The following is a 22,776-nucleotide window of genomic DNA, read 5'->3' on the forward strand; positions in this document are numbered from 1 at the left end:
CTCTCTGTTCCCTTTGTTATCATTGGGATGATCCATTGGTCTCCTGGGTTGTCTGTGTCTGTTGCTTCCCTCTTCCTTTTTTCTCATGTTTCACTGTAGGAGGAGAGGGCTTCCGAGGTGGCTCAGTGGTAAAGCATCTGCATGCCAATGCAGGAGCCACAGGAGATGCTGGTTTGATCCCTGGGTCAGGAAGATCTGCTGGAGAAGGGCATGCAAACCCACTCCATTATTCTTGCTTGGAGAATAATACCATGGACAGAGGAGCTTGGTGGACTAAAGTCCATCAAAGAGTCCGACACGACTGAGTGATTAAGCATGCACATATGCAACTGCAGGAGGAGGAACGGGTGTGTGTGTGTGAATGTGTGTGCTCACAAGTGTCTGTGTGTGTCTGAAGGAGGGAGAGAGGGAGGAGGTTGATGGCACAGGACTTCCTTTTCTGTACCAAAGACAGGGATCCCTCAGGCTGCTCACTTCAGTCAAGGCTGATTGTGGTTAAAACCTCCATATAAATTTCAAAAATTCTTGGCCCAGGAGACTGTCAATTTTTCTTACTCCAAACCTGATTAAATGAATTGCCCTGTTACACAGCAGTAATGCTGCCTTGAATTCTGAAAAAGTTCAGACTAGAGATTAACAGTGCAAGAAGTGGTAACAAGTTAAGTGAACAGTTTAAAAAGGCCCTCATGAACTCTACAGTTGTATTTGTTCTTTCCTTTTGCATTTTTTATCTTTTGCACACCCCACCCTCCCCTGCCCTGACTATGTCTTCCTAAGCAGTCTTCTTGGATAAGGCCTGTGAATGCTGAAGCAAGTCTAAAAGAAGAGAGATGTCACCAATTGAAAATATTATCAGAGTAGCATGGATGTATGAGAAGAGTGGCAGAAACAGGCTGAAGAGCAGAGGGAAGGGAAGCTTGGGGAAAGAGCTCAGTGTGACTGAAAGGGCTTTCAAAGCTGTTCTTGGGACAAGGAGAATGAGAAATGCCTGCTTCGGGTGGTGTAATATGAATAGAGGAGACAGAAAGGCTCGGCCACATAAGCCCTCTTTGCTTCCCATCTTCATCAGAGAATGACCTTGCGAGCTGGAAAGTGGAGAATGGTCATTACTGAGAGTGCATTAGAGCCTGAATTATGAGTTAGATGGAAAAACCACGCGATCCTTCTGATGCCGAAATCTACATCCCCAGTAATGTGGTGTTTTACCCATGATCTCAAGGTCGCATTATGCGACTTGTGAGGAAATTACCAGGACATTGGAGATGGGTGAATGTCTTAAATAAGAGGGAGATGAGTGAATGTCTTAAATAAGGGGGAACATTCTTTTCTAGAAGCTAAGGACCTGCACTAAGCTTGGTGTCAGTTCCTGGCAAAGCTGTAGATAAATGATTGACCAGAGACCTTACCTGTGCTTAGGAAAGAGTGTGGTGGTCCCCAGAAATCAGCGTGGACACCACTCAGAAGCCTTGTCCAGACCTCATTTCTTTAAGTACTGCTTTCTTTTATTTAATTTTTTGGAGCAGGATACTAGATTATTAGATATACAAATTCATAGTCTCACATTTCATGTGTGCTCATTTAGCTTAAATAGTGCTCACAGACTATCATTTTGGGTAAGGCTTGATTCCAGTAAAGTATTTGGGAATATCCCTTAAAACCTAAGTGAAATGCTACTTAGATGCTATCCCATGTTTTGAAAACTAAGCCGAAAAGTTTGTTGGCTAATGAATGAGGTGATGTCCTCGTGTGGGGATGCTCAGGAAGGGACTGTAATTGGCCTTATTTTTCACCTGGGAAAGAACCCCCAAGCCCAACCAAACAACAACAACAACAACAAAAAACCCAACTCAACAGGAGAAGGATGCCTCACTGTCAGATTGCAGATAAGAGAAAGCTGGGAAGAGCAGCTGATAAGAAAGTGGAGAGACTAAAAATTCGAATCATTCTGTTGGCTTTTTATTGTTTTATTACTAAGTAGTATTGTTAAATATTGTTAATATTTGTAATTTCAAGTTCTGAATTTATTACCAAAATCAATTAAACAATATAGGTATGGTAGGGAAAATATCCTTTTGAGGTTGTTATGGAATTTTTGGACTTTTAGCTAACCATAATATTATGAATAATATATATCTATAAAAATTTTTGAAAAGGAAACAAAATGCAACTCTACAATAAGCAAAATAAAACAAAAGAAATTCAGATGACATTTTCTGAATATACTGTCTATATCTGAAATACCACTTAGGTTCCCTCTTTGTCATTCATTCCAGCATTTTAAGGATAAGAGTAATTGGTTCTTGGTGGCATATTTTAAGTACATTAAAAAGTTGACGTAATTACCAGAGCAAGTTGATCGGAGTGTGGAGAACAGTATCTGGGTATCGTGTTCTAGAGACATCACGGCATGAATTGTGATTTTATAACCACTAAAAGACTAAGGGAAGACATAGTGGCTGCTTTCCAGTCTGAAGGTTATTTTTGAATAAGATAGTTAATTTATCTCCATTCCTAGGGAGGAAGAAGAAACAAATAATTGAGGAAGGTACAAGGAAAGGAACAAGTCACACTGACCAATGATGAATGGGCACCTGGAAAGAAATGTTCATCACTTTAATGTAGTTTTGGAGCTGAAGTTGGATCTAGTTATTTGCGTTCTTTAAGCTCCAGTTCCAATGTTACTGCCTCTCTGAAGTCTCATTCTTTCTGCAAAATGTTTCCTATCTCATTTCCCCAGCACCACATACAGGAACTGGGTAACAGTGGGTGCTTAGTAAGTGCTGGGTGAAGGAATGGGGCTGGGTAGTGGACCGTACTGGGTTCTCAGATAACAAAGCACCCAATCACAGAACTGAGAACAGTCTACTGTATTCCCTCCATTGTGCTGTTTTTCAAATCCTGCCTTGAGTAGCTAACTTAAGGAGAAAACTGTTCTAAATTATATAAGAATAAACGATTTTTTAAGCTGATTATACCTAGAAAAGCATCTCTCCCTTTAATTTGAATTTTTAATCATAGATATAGCTCATATTAAGCAAGATAGCTTTGTTCACTGGAGAACATTTTGAAATTTTTAGAATGATCACCAAGATATCATCTCATGAAGATTTTAGGGTGACAATGGAAGAAATAATTATTTTCAATGTTGGACGTTTTTGGTTTTTTTTTTTTAAAGAAATAAAATAAATGAAAATGATGCTATCAAAGTTTTGAAAAGTTGCCTTTTCTCCTGTAGCAATAGATCTTGAGATGTAGTAGGTTGAATGTCACAGAGTAATATCCCTCTTTGTTATTGTGTTCGATCTAGGCTGATTCAAAAGTCATTGAGAAGTGGATGGATGGCGTGAAAGACTTCTTAATGAAAGAGCAGGCTGTCCAAGGAGATGCCGAAGGGCTACAAAGACAGCTTGACCAATGCTCTGTGAGTTCTGCTGATCTGGGGAATCTGCTATAATAAATAAAATTTTCTTCTTCCTCTTTATTATTTGCTGCTTTTATTAAAATTGTAAGAATATGGCATGACAATAAACCTAGATAAAACATGTTTCAATATAAACCTGTTTTTTGACTTTATAACTAGTCAAAGAATGACTTATAATTCACATTTCTATTTTTGGCTGTGATTATAAAGTTTTAAAAAAATTATTTATTTTATATTGGAACATAGTTGCAGCAAAGTGATTCAGTTACACATGTATCTGTTTCTTTTTCAGATTCTTTTCCCACATAGGTTATTGCAGAATAAATTTTGAATGGAGAACACAAGAGCAATTTTAGTTCATTAGTAGCTGCTGTTTTATGTTGCAGTGACAGTCTCAGTGTCATAATTACCAATTGTATATCGTTATCACTTTGTAAAAAGAAAAACACTTTTTACAAATGAAGTTTGCCAGTAATACTTCATACATTTTATATTTGGTGGAATCATTAGGCTTTTGTAAATTAATCAAAAGTACTATTCCCTGCTGAGAGTCAAGTATTTGCAGTCTAATTTGGCAGGTGGCTATTTGAATCACTCAGGTGAAATGAATTTCTTAAGACACAATATTTCTTAAGTCGTTAAACGTCTTGACTCCCAAGCAGTCTGTTCTTAAAATATTTGCAGGGATAGAGGCAGACAAACTATAATAATGGCATCCACTTATGTCGGAATGGACTCAACAAGGGCTTATTTTATGTGTTCAGGCATTTGTTAATGAAATAGAAACAATCGAATCGTCTCTGAAAGACATGAAAGAAATAGAGGCTAACCTTCGAAGCTGTCCAGTTGCTGGAATCAAAGCCTGGATGCAAACAAAACTAGTTGACTGCCAATCACAACTGGAGAAATTTAGCAAGGAGGTAAGATTTTCAGCTTAACCTGCATATGAATTTCAAGAGGTAGATAATGGCTTCTCTTGACTGAATAATTTTATATCCCATCCAGACTGAAAACCAGTGATCTAGAATAACTATAGCATGGGTGGCAGGTTGGGGCAAGAATTGGGTAACTTTTTTAGTGAAGGGTGGGTACTGTTGTCCACTCTGCCCCTGGATGGGAATGAGCTTGATGTGTGCAATAAAGAATAAGAAAGTCATTGTAGCTGGAATAGAGTGAAGGGAAGAGTTAGCAGGTTGGAGGGAAGGATTTGGGGTCAGGAGGTAGGTAGAGATGGGTTGTGTATTGCTTTTGAGGCGTAGGTTTTGAATTTTATTTCAAGTATGATTTCACTTAGAAAGCAGAGGGTTTTGAGCAATGAATTGACATATGATAGATCCGTTAAGGCTTCCCTGGTGACTTAGAGGGTAAAGCGTCTGCCTGCAATGCGGGAGACCCAGGTTTTGATCCCTGGGTTGGGAAGATCCCCTGGAGAAGGAAATGGCAACCCACTCCAGTACTCTTGCCTGGAAAATCCCATGGACGGAGGAGCCTGGGAGGCTGCAGTCCATGGGGTCCCAAAGAGTTGGACACGATCACTCTTGCTTCCATGTGGATAATTTGCTCTGGGAAAGCAAGAATAAAAATGGGGAGAATACTTAAAAGGTTATTGCAGTCTTAGAGAAAGAAGATGGCCCCTTGGACTAGGGAGATAGTGGTGGAGGTCATGAGAAATGTTAGGTTTGGACTAAATTTTGAAAGTGGAGATGGGAGTGTAGTAATAGATTAGTTAATGTGATATGGGAAAAAGTGTATAGTTAGGAACTGTTCTGGATTTTTGCGAAGCTTCCAGTTTGTGTAAATTGTGGTGCCATTTACTGAAATGGTGAAAAACTCAAGGAGAAGCTTTAGTGGGAATAGGTCAAGTGATGCTGCTCATCCTGGGACTAAATTCAAAATTACAGTACATGTAAATGGGGTTTCCAGCTCTAATCACTGGCCAAGGATGCTAAGAAGGAAAGGTTTGCCCCAGGGGAAATGCCCGAGGAGTAAGACCCCAAAGGCTGGGTGGAGAAAATTTTTCACAGCTCGATGCTGAGCTGAGCCCAGCCAAAACTGGAAAGCACATTAGATGGAAACTTTTGATGACCTTGAGAAAAGTGGTTCCAATGGAGTGGTGGGAAAGAAAGTCACACTGCAGAATGTTGAGGAGTGGAAAGGAGATGAGGTCCTGGGGCAAGGGTAACCAGCTTTGAGAATTTCTCTATTCAGGGGAACAGAGAAATGAGATTTGTATACTAGAAGGGACATGGGGATCCAAAGAACTGCTTTTGTAATTATTTTTTTTTAAAGATATTATTGAAAGTTTGCATGCCAAAAAAGATTTCCCTTAGAAAGAGGAGATGATACAGAAGACTGAGAGAGATAATGACGGAAACAAAGTCTGTGGTTAGGCAAGAGTGGATGAGATCCACCCTTTAAGTGAAAGAGCTCCTGTGAGGAGGTCCCTCTGTGGTAATGGATGGGGCAGCAACTATGGGTACTGTAGGAATACGGTGTAGTAGTTTTCTTTTGATTGTTCTATTTTGTTAGTGAAATAATAGTGAGGTTGCATAGAGCTGAAGTGAGTGAGAAGGGATAAAAGAATGAGAAGAGAAAATGTGAAATGCAGGAATACTCTATAGACAGTCACATAGGTAGTATATATCTCTCAATACAGTGTTTTTTTATTTAATGTTTATACAAGAAAACTTTGTATTTACATCCCTGAGTATTTTGTTTTCCCACAATTTCCTTATTTTGAACAAGTTGAATTTTAAAGAAAAGTTAAAATTATGGTTGAGGGAACAGCCATAAACCATTCCTAAATTTGACAGTTGTTAGTGTTTTACCATGTTTGCCTATTCTCTTTCTCCCCCACCTCTTTACATCTATATATGTACGCACCACCCACACATATGCCTTTTTTTTTTTTCCACATGTAGTTTTGACAGGAAGTTGAAAGTATTTTGACACTTCATTCTTAAATACTTCAGCACACTTCTTCCATGAATGAGGACAGTCTTCTACAAAAGTGTAGTATCATTGTCACACTTAAGAAAATGCTTTCATAATATCATCTTGTATTCTAGTCAAATTCAGACTCCTCTAAATGTGTTATAATTTGATGATATGTGCTTAAAAAGAGCTGGGGTATTTTGGAGAAGTAAATAAGGAAAATGATTTGGAAGTGATGATGAGGAGCAAGGAAGACAAGAGATAGATGGATAGATTGATAGAGCCTTAGATACATGTAGATATTTAGATCTATTAATCTACTGATAGATAGATATGTATCTATCTATGTATCTATGAGGGCAGAAGGAGAAGAGGGCATCAGAGGATGAGATGGCTGGATGGCATCACCGATGCAATGGACATGAACTTGGGCAAACTTTGGGAGATGGTGAGGGACAGAGGCCTGGCATGCTGCAGTCCATGGGGTCTCAAAAGAGTCAGACATGACTGTGTGACTTAATAGCAACAACATCTGTCTACATATATACATACATACACAAATGACAACATGGAATTAATTGTGAATTGTTATTGACTCAAAGTATGGGAATAAAAGCACAGGAAAATTTTTTAAGTGTCTCCAGCAAGGAGGCAACCACGTGCTATGTGAGTAATTATGTGAAGCAGTTCTAAGCTATTGTATTTCATTGAGTAGTAAAAAGGTTGAAGAAATTTTGGACAAACATCATGTTGTGAAATTTTTATTCTTCTAAGGAAAGACAGACATAGAAAATCAACAAATAAAAACAGTCTGTTATAGTCTCAATCTCATGAAAGGAAAAAGCATCTTAATACCAAAATATAGGAAGTATGTAATCTCAAAATAATTAATGATAACTTTGAGCTTTTCTTTTTTTGAGAAGTTTCCTGCAGTGTCTTTATCTTTCTTACTTCTCTGAGGCTCCATGAGAATTGTATATAACTGAGTAGTGTTTAGAAACTACTTGTGAAAAGAATTTGGGGAATGTGGGTCCCCGAAATCTGTGTTTCCTTTTTTTAAAGCTCACCAGGTTGAAGTGTTGATCAGCAGGGCTGTGTGGCTTGCTGGCAGTAGGCTTTCTGAGTTCCATGTTGGGCAGTGAAATCCAAGCCCCTGTTTAGTGCCCGTCTATTTTTATGACCATGACCCTGTTTGGACAGTGGAACAGGAAGGCCAGTAAGTATTCCCACTTATTCTCATGAGAGCCATCGTATTCCTGTACTGCCCTTTCATCACCATCAGTTTCACAGCCAAGCAAGCCCTGGCAAGGTGACCATACCGTGAGATTTCATTTGAGCGGGAGGTTGAATAGTGAAGTGAGCCCTGGATGATCTACATGGTATATCTTCTTTCACAGTAGAAGTCAGTGTGTGGTTAGAGGAAGGATCTCTCTGAAGGGTGTTTTCAGGCTCCCTGAAATAGTTGACAAAGTTATTGAACCAGATTCAGACAAATACCTATTTTCTAACGTAACTTTTTTGTAGCTGCGTGGAATATACCAGTAGAGGAGGTTATCAAAACCAAAGTTTTGTAAAGCAGTGTTTTATGAATATCTTTAGTAGTAGTCTCCTCTTCTCTGTTTTTTAAATTATTTTTTTACTCATTGAGTTTTGGCAGTGCTGGATCTTCGTGGCTGCAGGTTTTCTCTAGTTGCGGAGAGCAGCGACTTCTCTCTAGCTGCAGTGCGTGGGCTTTTCATTGCAGTGGCTTCTCTTGTTGCAGAGCACGGGCTGTAGTGATGTGGACTTTAGTGCTTATGGCACGTGCATGTTAGCCCTCAGTAGATGGGGCACATGGGCTTAGTTGCCCTGCGGCATGTGGGATTTTCCCAGACTAGGAGTGGATCCTGTGACTCCTGCATTAGCAGGCACATTCTTAACCACTGGAGCACCAGTGAATTCCCTCTTCTCTTTTTTCTAAAAATGCACTTTTAGTGGGGAATCCTGTTAAGAAGGAGAAAATGGACATTTTGGCTGCTTCAGTTAATAGATTTCCTTGAGATATATGCTTTTATTGATGTAAGTTAGAGCATTACTCTGTTATGCATTTCCAAAATTATACTAGATATCTCCATATTAATGTCCAAAATGTAATACTGAATCCCAGTTATAATTGTTTTCATTATTGCTTATATTCCACAGCATCAGGACCAAATTTTTAAGGGTTTCATCTGACTTTTAAATCTTGAGATTCTTGGTGGCAAGTTATTACTCTGTCTTTAGATATTAAAAACTAGAAGTTGACATTTAATGTATTAATATTTGTTTATTCGAGCAAATGACTTTTCCTTTGTAGATCGTTATTAAAAAAAATAGGTTGTCTGAAAGTCAGGAAAAAGTGGTGAACCTGAAAAAAGACTTGGCAGAGATGCAGGAATGGATGACCCAGGCAGAAGAGGACTACCTGGAGAGGGACTTTGAATACAAGTCACCAGAAGAACTTGAGAGTGCTGTGGAAGAAATGAAGGTGAGCCTGGGACAGTTAGGGTCAAGGGGCTTTATATCTCATCTCCTCTGTTTAAAACCAGTCAGTCAGTCATCTACCTAGCTTTAAAGGGTAGTATGTACATAAAATCTCTCACAGGAAAATTTCAATTTAAAACAAGTAGAAGGGCAGCTACCTAATGATTTGGGTAGGGATAGGAAGCTGAGACTCATGTGTTGGACTTAGGCCATGAGTTGAGTCCATGAGGGCCCCTGAGAAAGTCTTCTGTATAAGAATTTTGAGGAGCTGCGGGGAATGACTCATTTATCAGCATCAGTTTTACATTCACAATGTTGTACAACCATCACCACTGTTTATTTCCAAATATTTTCAGGAAGAATTATTTTTCATAAAGAACAACCGAGAATTACCCATTTCGGTTGGGAGCTATCTTTATTTCACCAGCTGTATTCTTCCAGCTAATACATAGGGCACACACGAATACCAACCATTTTACTGGGGCAGGTAAGAGTAGTCATAGGAATATTGTCAAGGGATTCAATGTCAGTTGGGTCCACAAGATGTATTTCTTGTTAACTTTTATTCCTGTGTCAATGGTCTTGCACAGTCTCTTTTTTATTTATATGAAAAGAACTGGATATCATTCCCACATGTTTTTACTGTCCTTTAGTGTTGAAGCCAAAGGACAAAGTGTCTTGAAAGCTACTTTTTAAAAAAAATGTGTTGCAACTTGCCTATAAGTATAACAAAAGCAAAAAGTCTCTATGCAGAGAGTTTTTAAAAGGATTGTATTTTACCAATGCAAAGGAAAGGCTACCCACTCCAGTATTCTGGCCTGGAGAATTCCATGGACTGTATAATCCATGGGGTAGCAAAGAGTCGGACACGACTGAGCAACTTTCACTTCACTTCACATAATTGCTTTACAATGTTGTATTCATTTCTACTGTTGTAGTTAGCCCTCTTATTTCACAAAGTACTCTCTGTTCCAACTAGGTAGTTAGAATCATCTGGACGTTTTAGCTTGGGTTTGGTTATTTTTTGAAGAAGAAATTGGTTACTGAGACAGGGAGCTGATTTTTCAGTTCATTCTGTGTTGGAGCAGAGGGCGAAAGAGGACGTGCTGCAGAAGGAGGTGCGGGTGAAGATTCTCAAGGACAGCATCAAGTTATTAGCTGCAAAAGTGCCCTCTGGTGGCCAGGAGCTGACATCTGCGCTGAATGTCGTGCTGGAGAATTACCAACTTCTCTGTAACAGAATTCGAGGAAAGTGCCACACCCTGGAGGTAGGATCTTTTCTCTGATGCCTTTCTGAGATTCAAACTCTGTGCTGTACTGGCTGTTTCCATATCTTGGGGAAAAAAACGCTCCTTTTTTCTTTTCAAAGACTGTATCATTAAAGTAGTTCTTTAATGATTGAGATAATGATTGGAGATAATAATAGTTACAATATATTATTAGATGATAATTTAGGTAATAGGTTGATAAGAATGAAACAGAGAGAAAAGAAAATTGGATATAAGGATCTGACTGCAGTTGGTGGAAGGTTCTTGGAAAAGTTGCTTCTTAGCTTTAGGCATTGACTAAATGTGAAATCAAGGTTTTCATAATACCGATGATCCGTAGGGTCTGTTCCCCTTCTGAAATGCTAAAAGAAGGTACAGTGAGTACTTCTTTTCTTGCCTGGTAATACACAGAGATGAACTGAGGTTTCTTTTTTACAATGGTGTCTAAATTTATAAATGAAGAATCAACCATTAGCCTAGTTCTTAGGAGAAGTACTTTAAACTTGAAAGAAATGTGCCTTATATGTGGCTGACCATCATAATAGTTATTTAAACTTCTTGACATCCTGCATTCAAGGTTATTTTTATGAGCCAAAGATTTCAGAGGTTAATTTTTAAAATACTTTTTGGAAATTACAGTTTGTATCTGCTTAATATGTGTAATTGTTAAAAAGGTATACATGTGTCATTTTAAAATTCCAGAATGATAGTGTAATACTTAATGTTATACCTTCCCACTTATATTGTATTAAAAGAAATTATAGATAGGTGGTGATGACCTTGGCTTTCCAGATGGCACAGCGGTTAAGAATCTACCTGTCAGTTTAGGAGATGCTGGTTCAATCCCTGGGTCGGGAAGATCCCCTGGAGTAGGAAAAAGCAACCCACTCCAGTTTTGACTGGAAAATTCCATGGACAGAGGAGCCTAGCAGGCTGCAGTCCATGGGGTCTCAAAGAGTTGGATGTGACTGAGTAACTAAGCACTGAAATTATAGGTTTTACTTAGAGTGAAGGAAATACTAACTTGAATGTGCTGGTATTTTGCTGGACCATTTCCTGTATCCTGGCCATTGGGTTTAAGATGTAGATGATTCTGTGAGGGTTTTTTTTTTTTTTAATATTAAGTGTTTGCTCGTTTGTTTTTATATGTGTGGCTTTTGTTACATCTCATTGAAAAGATTGAAGAAGCTCTTCAATTTATAGCAATTTAATTTAAATTCAGTTCAACCTAAAACAAATGATTATATTGTGATAAATCCTAAAATGTCACTGACGATTGCAAACTATAAAGTAAATTCACTCATTAGTCATTCGTTCTGAATCTCCTTTGGGCTAAGATGTGTGCTGCGCGCTTTGTTGCTCACTGGTGTCTGGCTCTTTGGGACCCCATGGACTGTAGCCTGCCAGTCTCCTCTGTCCATGGAATTCTCCAGGCAAGAATACTGGAATGGGTTGCCATGCCCTCCTCCAGAGGATCTTCCAAACCCAGGGAATGAACCCAGGTCTCCCACATTGCAGGCAGATTCTTTACTGTCTGAGCCAGCAGGGAAGACCTGTGCTAAGATAAACTGTGTATAATTTGGATTACAAGTCACACTAAGGAAGCTGCAAGTCAAACGCTAACTCATTCTTTAGTATGAAGAGATTATCTAACATGAAACACCTGAGGTTACTCAGCTGCGAATCTAAAATTCTGTGAACATGTATATAACATTATGTATGGCTAATCTTAAGTCCCAGTAGATGATCCTGGAATTGAATTCTACCACAGTCTTGTCTTTTCTGTCCCAACCACCCATGATTTTGCTTTTATTTCTTTGTTTTCCTGTTTATTTATAGCCAAAATAGCTACTCATAGCTATTATGTTTAAATAATAGGGTCCCAGGGTATCCCAAGCTAATGAAAGACCACAATAAATTCTGTGTCATTTCTTCACGGTGTCTTTATCACCCAGAGGTGACAGTTTGAGAATGAAGAATGAAAATATTTCAAGGTTTTAGTATTGTTTTGAGAAATACTTTTAGAATTATTTTGGAATTAATTTGAGAGAATTAGTTTAAGAGAATAAAGGAAAAGTGTAAGAAAGCAATATAGATAAAAGAGAAAAGATGACACCTTGGTATCTTTGAACAGAAAAGTGGCAAGAACAAAGAGATTTGAATGCAAGCACTCAGAATTATGGACCTTGGGTAGAAGAAACAGCCCAAACTTCTAAATTAGAGTAAGGATGCTTTTCTTCTGAAGAGTCCAACTTTGTTACCTTGATTATTTCTATATGCCTTTAAAGTGTTTTAAATTATGAAGTATTACAAACTTCTTGAAGAGTATAGATGATATTACTAACACCCATAAATATGTCCCTCAGATATAGCTAATGTTAACATTTTCCCATATTTTTCCAGATCTTGTTTTTAAAATAGAATCCACTGGCATTACAGAACCTGTTCCCTTCTTTCCCATCCCATCCCATCTCTTGATCCCTCTCTTGAAGTAACTGTTATCCAGAAGATGGTATTTAATCTTCCAAACATGTTTTTATATTTTTAGTGTATACTCTTGTGTTTCAGTTATTCATGGCTGTATAACAAAGCTCCCCCAAATGTAATAGGTTGCAAAAGCAACAATTTATCAATTTTTATGGTTTTGTGGGATGATTTGGCTGAGCTGGGTGGCTCTTCTGCTCCATGTGGTTTATGGATATTCCATTCGGGTTGCTGCTGCGTTCAAGTGGGAGCTCAGCTGGAACTCCTCCTCCAGGTCTCTCTCCACCAGTTTTATGACTTTTCTACAGCAGATTTCTTTCTTTCTTTTTAAATATTTATTTATTTGGCTGTGCCAGGTCTTCGTTACATCATGCGGGGTCTTTAGTTGTGGCATGAGAATTCTTAATTGCTGCATGTGGGATCTAGTTCCCTGACCAGGGATCGAACCCAGCACCCTTGCATTGGGAGCACAGAGTTTTAGCCAACGGACCACCAGGGAAGTCCCTCAGCTGAGTAGATCTCTCAGCCTGCTTCCTGCCTATAGAAATTTGGGGGACAAGATACCTCTTTTCCCTTCCAGTCTTAGCCAGGAGTTGGCAGATTATAGCCTAAAGGTCAAATCTGCTTTGTGGCTGTTTTTGTATGGCCCAGGAGCTAAAAATTGTTTGTATATTTTTAAAGTGTTGTTAAAAACAAAACAACACACACAGAAAGAATTAACAAAGGAGAATCTGTGACAGAGACCAAATGTGGTCTGTAAAACCTAGAATATTTACTATCTGGCCTTTTATAGGGAAATTGGCTGACCCCTGACCTGGTAAGTATATCTCATATGGAGTCCACGCTGAAATGTCCTCTCTCAGTGGGTCTGAAAGAGGACCGATGCAGGAGGCTCCATGCTGAGCTCTATTTCCTAAATTTATCAGTCAGACAGGCTCTTCCAAGGGGCATGTTCCTCCCATAATTTTACTCTTAGGAACTGGAGGATAAATTCACGCTCTAACACCCAGCTCCCCATAGGAATAGGGAGTAAGTCGATCCCAACTAATAGAATTGCTCTTGTTGTTTAGTAACTAAGTTGTTTCCAACTCTTGTGACCCCATGGAGTATAGCTCACCTGGCTCCCCTGTCCAGGGGGTTTCCCAGGCAAGAATACTGGAGTGGGTTGCCATTTCCTTCTCTAGGGAATCTTCCCGACCCAGGGATCAAACCCATGTCTCTTGGGTCCATGCATTGGCAGGTGGATTCTTTACCACTGAGGCACCTGGGAAGCAGCTAATATAGTAAGCATATTTTGGATAAAATATTTTTGGATATATTTGGATATCCAAAATAATATTTGGATAAATATGGTTCTCTGCATATACAGACACATTCATATGAATTTAGAAAAAAGTTGGAAAAAGTCTGTATAGGAGCAGGGTAGTACCCAGGGAATTCCAATTTCCTATATTGTTGTGAAAAAGAGTTACAAGTCTGAGTATTTTTTTTTAAACTTTCTATTAAAAAAACATAATAATAATGTTACCTTCCTGGCTTCTTCTACTAATTACCTAATTTTATTTTTGGCATTTAAACAGACCCTTGGAATTTATCTTAGGGTAAAAAGATGAGGCAGCTTATTGCTCTTTGCCTGCCACCTTCCTCCATTTGGGCTCATCTTGTGACTCAGATGGTAAAGAATCTACCAGCAATGCAGGAGACTCGGGTTTGATCCCTGGGTCTGGAAGATTCCCTGGAATAGGAAAGGGCTACCCTCTCCACTCTTCTTGCCTGGAGCGTTCCATGGACAGAAGAGCCTGGCACGCTACAGTCCATGCAGTCACAAAGAGTCAGACACATCTGAGGGACTGACTTACTTTCCCTCTAACTGGTCTAATAGAATTAATTGAAGAATTTGATTTTGTTCCACTTATTTGAAATTCTAGCTTCATCAGTTTCTCAGCGCCCATTTGTACTCGTATCTAAATGAAGTTATTCTTGATTAGAGAGAATGTGCAGTCGTAGAGATGCACGGTATCTCTAAATGGCTCTGTGTCTTGTCTAACTTTTCCCCACCTGTTTTAGGAGGTATGGTCTTGTTGGATTGAACTGCTTCACTATTTGGATCTTGAGACCACCTGGCTAAACACTTTGGAAGAGCGCATGAAAAGCACAGAAGCCCTGCCTGAGAAGACAGAAGCTGTCAGCGAAGCCCTGGAGGTAGGGGCCTGCGTTCTGAGTGGAGCTTTTTGTTGCAGTGAGGCTGAAAGAGAATTCAAATGAGGAACATAATGCCTTATGCCAGCAAACGCTTTTGCTTCCTCCGTGGTTTTCGGTGTAACTTGTGTTTTCTTGCATTGCCTGAAATATTTATACCATCATATATTTAGATTATTGGTGACCCACTAACTCAGCCTCATGAGATGGTTAGTTGTTTTCTGATTAGTACGTTTTAGACACCATAAAGTACTCTAGTGATTCTCCAGATTGTTTTTACCAGTCCCTGGATAAAACTCTGCCTTATGTTATTAGGACAATTGCTCTCTTGTTTCTTCATAAAGTTATTTTTGCTCCTTAGACATGGCAAGGAGCCACTGTGTTTACAGTGACTCCTATTCTGTTTTCTTCAGATGTGAAAAGTTGGAGGACAGATTGAAAACGGCAGTGTTAGAGGCCTGGGATCCTGTCCCCATGCCTGGACATGAGCTCCTTGAGGCCAAGAAATGTGCCTGAATTTCCTGTTGTTCCCCAGTTACCAGCATAGCCTGTGGCACATGATAACTTAGTAGCTCTTTCTTAGGTGAAATAAAGTGTGGAGAGAATAGATTTTCTTAGAAGATTGTAGCTATGCTTTTAAAACTGTAAGAACGGAAAGTGATGAAGTGATTAAGAAGATGACTAGATTCAAGGTCAGAAATAGGTCAGATGTGGTATCTGAATTCTAGGAACCACATGCTCTGCTGGAGAGAAGGTGTCATTTCTCAGATAAAATAGTAGAGGTCAGAGATTGAATGTATTAAGAAAAATATCAAAGCTTATTTTAAAAACACATACTATCCTAACATGAGACTTAAAACATTTAGTTCCATTCTAAAAATATGGAACATGGAGAAAAGTATAAAGTCAAGTCTAAGCTAACACTTTAAAACATTTTAGTGTACTTCTTTAGAATTATTTTTCTTATTATTTTTACATCTACGTGCTGAAAGGTAGTGCTTTTAGTGACAGGATCAAAGGCTTTGGAGCTTAGGAGCCAAGTTGGAATCTTGGCTCTTCATTTTACTGTGTGTATGTTGGCAAATTACTTAATATATCTGAGCTTTAGTTTTCCCATCTGTAGTATGAAAATAGTTTTTGGTCCGATGATTAGATTTATGTGTGTATGTGTGTGTGTATGTGTATAAATTGGAGGTGAAATGGCAACCCACTCCAGTATCCTCGCCTGGAGAATCCCATGGACAGAGGAGTCTGTTGGGCTACAGTCCACGGGGTTGCAAAGAGTCGGACACAACTGAGTGACTGACACACACACGTGTATATATATATATTGTGTGTGTGTGTATAAAACAGTGCCTTGCATTTTATATATGTTGTAGAAAAATAAGAACCTATTTTTAATAATGTAATTATTTGAAATAATGCTATTTGTATAATAATTGCTTTTTGTTTTTAAACTTTGAATCATACCATGAACATTTCTTTATGTAATTAATAATTATGGAAATTATTTTTATGGAATTATATCATCATTCATGTGGAATTCTCAATGTTATTTATTTTGTCTAATTATTTATGATCTTGTTCCTTTGATAGATTTCTAGAAGGCAGAATTATTTGTTTAAAAAAATGAGCAATTTTGTTTTTTCTTCCAATTTTATTGAGATACAATTGGCATATAATATTGTGTAAGTTTAAGATGTACAGTGTATTGATTTGATACACTCATATGTTGAAAAATGATTACCACAACAGGGTTAGTTAAATCTCTATTGCTTTACATAATTACCATTTATTTTTTGTGGTGAAAACCTTTAAGATCTACTGTCTCAGTAGATAATTGTTAAATACATTATATAGTATTGTTATAGTATTATATAGTATTGTTAACTATAATCACCATGTTATATATTACACACCCAGAATTTATTCATTTTATAGTTGGAGATATTTACCCTTTGGCCAACTTCTTCCCATTTCTTCCATGACCCCCCCCCCCCCCCCCGCCACCAGTGCCTGTTAACCAATCTACTCTGTTTCCATGAATTTGACTTTTTTAAGATTCTACATATATGTGACATCATACAGTGTTTGTCTTAAAAAAGTGAACAATTTTAGGATCCTTGATACATTTTGCCTTGGTAAATTCATTATTTTTTTTTCTCTGTCCAGTCTTTAGAATCTGTTTTGCGACATCCAGCAGACAATCGCACCCAGATTCGGGAACTTGGCCAAACTCTGATTGATGGAGGAATCCTTGATGACATAATCAGTGAGAAACTGGAAGCTTTCAACAGTCGATATGAAGACCTCAGTCACCTGGTAAGAATTGAGCCATGCTTGAGTGTTGGTTAAATGTTTATGACATGGAGCTGACCTCAAAAACTTACAAGGGGAAAAGTTGGTAACCAGTGGGGATGTTGAGGACATTGAAATACTAAGTGGGCAGGAGCAGACTTTATCAGGCAGGCAGAACTTGATGATTAAAAGGTTTTTATTTTTGAGATTGTTGCTATCTGTGAACTATTTAATTTTCTTTAAGGATCATACTACAGTTGTATATAAAAATAATAACTCATATTATCCTAGTAGACATTAGAGCCATTCATTGTCTCTTAGATATATACTCAGAATGTATCAAACATGCCTGTTCATATCAGTAAGCAGAGAAAGGAGACTGTTTTTATAGAAGGGATAAGTGGGTATTAGAAGTTTTTAGACACATCTTAAAAAATAACTGTTGATGATTAGATCATGAATAGCTTCAAACTTAACCCCAAAGTGCAATAAATAGTGGTTCAATACCATGTACATCTTTAGAACTTTTTTAAACTTTGGAAAAATAGAGATTTATGTATCCACTCTATTTATATACATTCTGTTATATTTTATATTTTTGTTTATAGGCTTATTATTGAGTCCTAAAATTGCCCTAAATTTGTAATAAATGACATATTTTTATTCTTTATTTTAGTATGTTATGTAAGAAGTCTTTACATTTTCCCCTTTTTTATTGAGGTATAATTGATATATGACATTTATTAGTTTCAGGCATACAAATAATGATCTGAATTTTACATACATTAGAAAATAATTACCACTAGAAGACTAGTTAACCTCTGGTATGATACACAGTTACAGTTTTTTTTCTTGTGATGGGGACTTCTGAGATCTAATCTCTCAGCACAGTATCGTTAACTATAACCATCATGCCTTACATCACTTCTGCATGATTTATATATTTAATCTATAACTAGAAGCTTGTAACTTTTGACCCTCATCACCTACTTTGCCCACTCCCAGCCCCTAGCCTGTAGCAACCACCAATTCTCTGTTTCTGTTAACTTGGTGTTCCTTTTTGTCTTTTTCTTGTTTTTGTTATTTTTTAGATTCTCCATATAAGTGAGTTCATACCATATTTGTCCTTTACCCTCTGACTTGTTTCACTTAACATAGTGCCTGCAGGAGCATTTTCCTATTTTGTTATGTTACGTATATAGAATGAAGTAATTTCCTGCAAGATGCATAAGGTATTAGAAGGACAATTTCACTGTTACTGCTAATTATTATTTATAGTGCAGGCCAAAGTCTTGAAGTAGTGCTTTTATAGTTTGCTCTTTTTCTTGGTGGTTAGAACATAAGGGTTTTCTTATATTCAGCCATTTCTGTTTGTGCTGAGAGACTAATGATTACATTTCCCCTCCTGTAGGCAGAGAGCAAGCAGATTTCTTTGGAAAAACAACTCCAGGTCCTGCGGGAAACTGACCACATGCTTCAGGTCTTGCAGGAGAGCTTAGGGGAGCTGGACAAGCAGCTCACAACGTACTTGACTGACAGGGTAGATGCCTTCCAAGTTCCGCAGGAAGCTCAGGTACTGCCATGGATGTGAGGGGGTTCTGGTCATAAAGGGAGCGTCTGTAATCATTTCCTCACCTGCAGGGTCTCCAGCCCCGCCCACCGTTCAACCCAGAATCAATGAGAGAGGCTGACCTTACTTACAGGGCAGCATGTGGGCTTGGGGGTTCTCATAGTTTTTATATGAGGTCCTAGTGAATGGCCACCATTTAAAAATTCTAATTTTCTTAGCTATGAAATTGGGAAAATTCTGTCTTTGTAAATAAGTGGTGAGCATTTGAAATGACCAGTGCAAAGACCGTGCACCATGCACAGAGTCCTGCAATATGGGTGGCCATATTGTTATTATCCTGGAGGAGGAAATGACAGCCCACTCCAGTATTCTTGCCTGGAAAATCCCATGGACAGCAGAACCTGCCAGGTTACAGTCCATAGGGTCACAAAGAGCTGGACACCACTGAGCGACTGAGCATACACACACATTATTATTATGCTGCACGCTGATTAAAGCTTGTATTTTACCTGTTGTATGACTCGATGAAACTTAAAAAAGATATTCTCTCCCTTTTCTAATCTCTCTGTAGAAAATCCAAGCAGAGATCTCAGCCCATGAGCTGACTCTAGAGGAGTTGAGAAGAAGTACAAGGTCTTCACCCCAGACCTCCCCAGAGGGCCGGACTGCCAGGGGAGGAAGTCAGATGGATGTGCTGCAGGTGAGGAGGGGGAGCAGCTTCCTTTTACTTCTCAGTGTGTTGGGCATAAAAAGAAAATGAGAAAGAGCTGATGACTTGGATGCCTTTGGTCTTCTCTGTGATGTGAAGAGGGGGCTGGGAGTGATGTGTTGAAGGAACCCTGCATCCTCAGGTGGGCAGCAGAAACAAATTGTTGTCTGGGTGGAAACTGTTGGATCTGAATTTTCTAGTTGAGTTGAGAAGACAGAGCAATCTCGATTTGGAAGTTCGCTTTGTATAGGTCTTCCCACTGACTAGAACCTCCATCAGTACAGGCTTCCCTGAAGGCTCGGTGGTAAAGAATCCGCCTGCCAATACAGGAGACGTAGGAGACATGGGTGTGATCCCTGGGTTGGGAAGATACCCTGGAGAAGGAAATGGCAACCCACTCTAGTATTCTTGCCTGGAAAATTTCATGGACAGAGGAGCCTGGTGGGCTACAGTCCATGGGGTTGCAGAGAGCTGAACACGACTATATGCATGCACTCCATCACGACTGGTGTGGCTGGTACACTGGGCCGGCTGAGTGCGTGGGACACAGTACGACAGCCTGTGATGGAAGAAGCAGACTGACTTGCACTTTGAGCTTGTGTTGAAGGGCATTATGAATTCTAGGTTTCTGAACTGTGTTTTTCAGACAGGTGAGAAAATTAACGTGGTTTTCATTCCAGTGAGGCTAGCTTAGCCTTTCATTATATTTCAGATTGAGACCCTGAATGTCAAGGAATTCATGACACTGGGCTGTACGGTTCCCTAAGATGATCAGGCAACCTCACAGATTTCTGTTAAGGAATGTTTTTATTGTTCCTTTATTCTACCCCTTTTTGAAGTATGTGTTATGCTGATATTCTCTGCTGAGAGAGATGATCATTCTAATGTGAATTATTATTTTCATTTGTGCCAACAGAGGAAACTTCGAGAGGTGTCCACAAAGTTCCAGCTTTTCCAGAAGCCTGCTAACTTTGAACAGCGCATGCTTGACTGCAAGCGTGTGCTTGATGGTGTGAAAGCAGAGCTTCATGTCCTGGACGTGAGGGATGTGGACCCTGATGTCATACAGACCCACCTGGACAAGTGTATGGTGAGGCCACTGGGTGGCTAATGTGTCCAATGGGTTTTCCTGTTGCTAATATGGCTTCATCTAGTGCTTATATATATGTTTTGTACAATAGTTGTTAGTCTAAAATGTGCTAAGAATAGGGATAAATGATGAAAAACAGGTTAGGAAATTAGAAGTGTGATTCTTTCCTCCTAGGAAATTAGGAGAGATAGGAGAGAGAGTAAAATCAGAAAAAATCAGTAAAACCAGCAGAGAGTAAAATCAATTAGTACAGTGTAATGAGATAAGGAAACTAGAATAGACATGCATATAATGTGATTTAAAAACAAGAGGAAAACATATCTTAATCACAGTATGAAGTTAGGGAAGACTTTGACAGAATGTGACTAACCAGCTAAATTTTAAAGGATCAATTTGAGGTAGCTAGAGGAACCAGGAAATGGCAACCCACTCCAGTATTCCTGCCTGGAGAATCCCGTGGACAGAGGAGTCTCGTAGGCTATAGTCCATGAGGTCGCAAGAGTCGGACACAACTTAGTAACTAAACTACCACCAGAAGAACCGTACTTAGAGTGAATGTCAGGAATATTGCAATGTACAGCAAATTTATTCTCAAAGAAAGTAAAATTTTAAATTTTAATTTATAAAGTTTAAGCCTAAAGTGTGAAAGAAAAAATTATACTTAGAATAGATGTCAGTGATATGGTAGCATAAAAATCATTCTCTAGGAAAATAAAATTTTAAGTCAAAGTCTAAACTTAAGATGTAAAAGAAAAAATTATTTAAAAGACCTTATTACTCTTTTAGTTTTGAACTTTAAAATTCAGTTGCCCAGGAATTTAAAGATCATGTGCCTGAGTATTCACAGTCTTAGAATTAGTGTTCTGTTTGAGAAGAATCATGAGAAAACTGAAGATGACATGTGTTTAGAAAAGTCTGGGAAGAGTTCTTTGTGCTTTTCAAAATTGCAGTCTCCACATGTCTGTTGCATACTGAAGATTGTTTGATTACTTAAAAACTGGAATGAATGGAAGGATGAACAAATAGGATGAATTTTTATACATAATATGTGTGCATATGCATGAATGAGTGTACATGTATATTTACTGAGATACAGAGATCAACAAAGCAAGCACTGTCCTTGACCTTGAGCCATCTAGTCCAGTGGTCTGTTACTATGTGACCGCGCCACATGAGGTGTTTCAGGTCAACACTATGATGAATGGAGATAAGAGAACCTGCCCAGGATAAAGCTTTTCAGCTTTAAAGCAATGAGGATGAGGGCATCTCTGAATTTGACCTGTATAACTTCAACTTCCTATGGTCATATACATATTGATGTATGGAACTTTTATATGTCTTTTCATTATGTAACTAACATGTGCTGCTCTTTGTGGCAGACTTTGTACTTCAGAGAACTGTAAGAAAAAATTGAATCTTAATACTTCCAAATTCCCACAGCCAGAAATAGCCAGCATTAGCTTTTTTCTAGTCACAGCATTTAGGATTTTGAAAAATGTAATTTTAAAAAATGTTGGACGTTCAATTTTTAGTCCTCATGTTTTCCCATTTTATGTAGGAAAAATGTTCATATTATCAAGTACTTTCCTAAGCCTTTAAGATATAGGTTTGAGTCTTTTTTAATAAGACAAGTATAATCTCTATGAGTGTATTTTCTTATCTGAATTTAAAAAATTATTACAACCTTGATCTCATCTTACTCTTTCTTTGAACCAGATCTGAGAGAGATAAAATCCTTTGATCTCCATGGTTAATTCTTGGCTGTCAATCTTTGCCATCCATGTTCTGAAATGGTTCCAGTTACCACATTTTCACTAATATGTAAAATTTGTCTGGCTTTATTTTTAAGAAACTCTATAAAATTTTGAGTGAAGTCAAGCTTGAAGTGGAGACTGTAATCAAAACAGGAAGGCACATTGTCCAGAAGCAGCAAACCGACAATCCTAAGGGGATGGATGAGCAGCTGACCTCTCTGAAGGTTCTCTACAACGACCTGGGCGCCCAGGTGAGCGGGCGGGTGTACTCCCCTCTGTCTCTCTCATCTGTGTATTCTGAAATTTTACTTCTGGGAGAGGAATGCTTATTTGAATTTTATGGCATCAATAATACATGTTTTAATTTATTCCAATAATTTTTATTACATATCTTTAAAAGTGTGTGTTGTCCATGAGGGCCACTCCATTTCTTCTAAGGGATTCTTGCCCACAGTTCATTTCAGTTCAGTTGCTCCGTCGTGTCTGACTCTTTGTGACCCCATGGACTGTAGCACGCCAGGCCTCCCTGTCCATCACCAACTCCCAG

The 22,776-nt window shown here is 38.5% G+C and overlaps 1 protein-coding gene across 7 annotated transcripts in view; it reads left to right on the forward strand.

Annotated features, from left to right (window-relative positions):
- Positions 1-22,776, forward strand: part of UTRN (utrophin) — a 540,243-nt gene that overhangs the window by 175,638 nt on the left and 341,829 nt on the right. For all 7 annotated transcript variants that reach the window (XM_043888655.1, XM_043888654.1, XM_043888656.1 and 4 more), the window contains 10 exons: positions 3,308-3,421; positions 4,186-4,341; positions 8,691-8,861; positions 9,946-10,125; positions 14,677-14,811; positions 16,981-17,130; positions 18,518-18,679; positions 19,248-19,376; positions 20,302-20,475; positions 22,325-22,480. In XM_043888655.1, coding sequence (XP_043744590.1) covers positions 3,308-3,421; positions 4,186-4,341; positions 8,691-8,861; positions 9,946-10,125; positions 14,677-14,811; positions 16,981-17,130; positions 18,518-18,679; positions 19,248-19,376; positions 20,302-20,475; positions 22,325-22,480 — 1,527 coding nt within the window. The remainder of the gene's footprint in view (positions 1-3,307; positions 3,422-4,185; positions 4,342-8,690; positions 8,862-9,945; positions 10,126-14,676; positions 14,812-16,980; positions 17,131-18,517; positions 18,680-19,247; positions 19,377-20,301; positions 20,476-22,324; positions 22,481-22,776) is intronic.

This window comes from Cervus elaphus, chromosome 26 (genome assembly GCF_910594005.1).
Source record: "Cervus elaphus chromosome 26, mCerEla1.1, whole genome shotgun sequence".
NCBI classification, from domain to species: domain Eukaryota; kingdom Metazoa; phylum Chordata; class Mammalia; order Artiodactyla; family Cervidae; genus Cervus; species Cervus elaphus.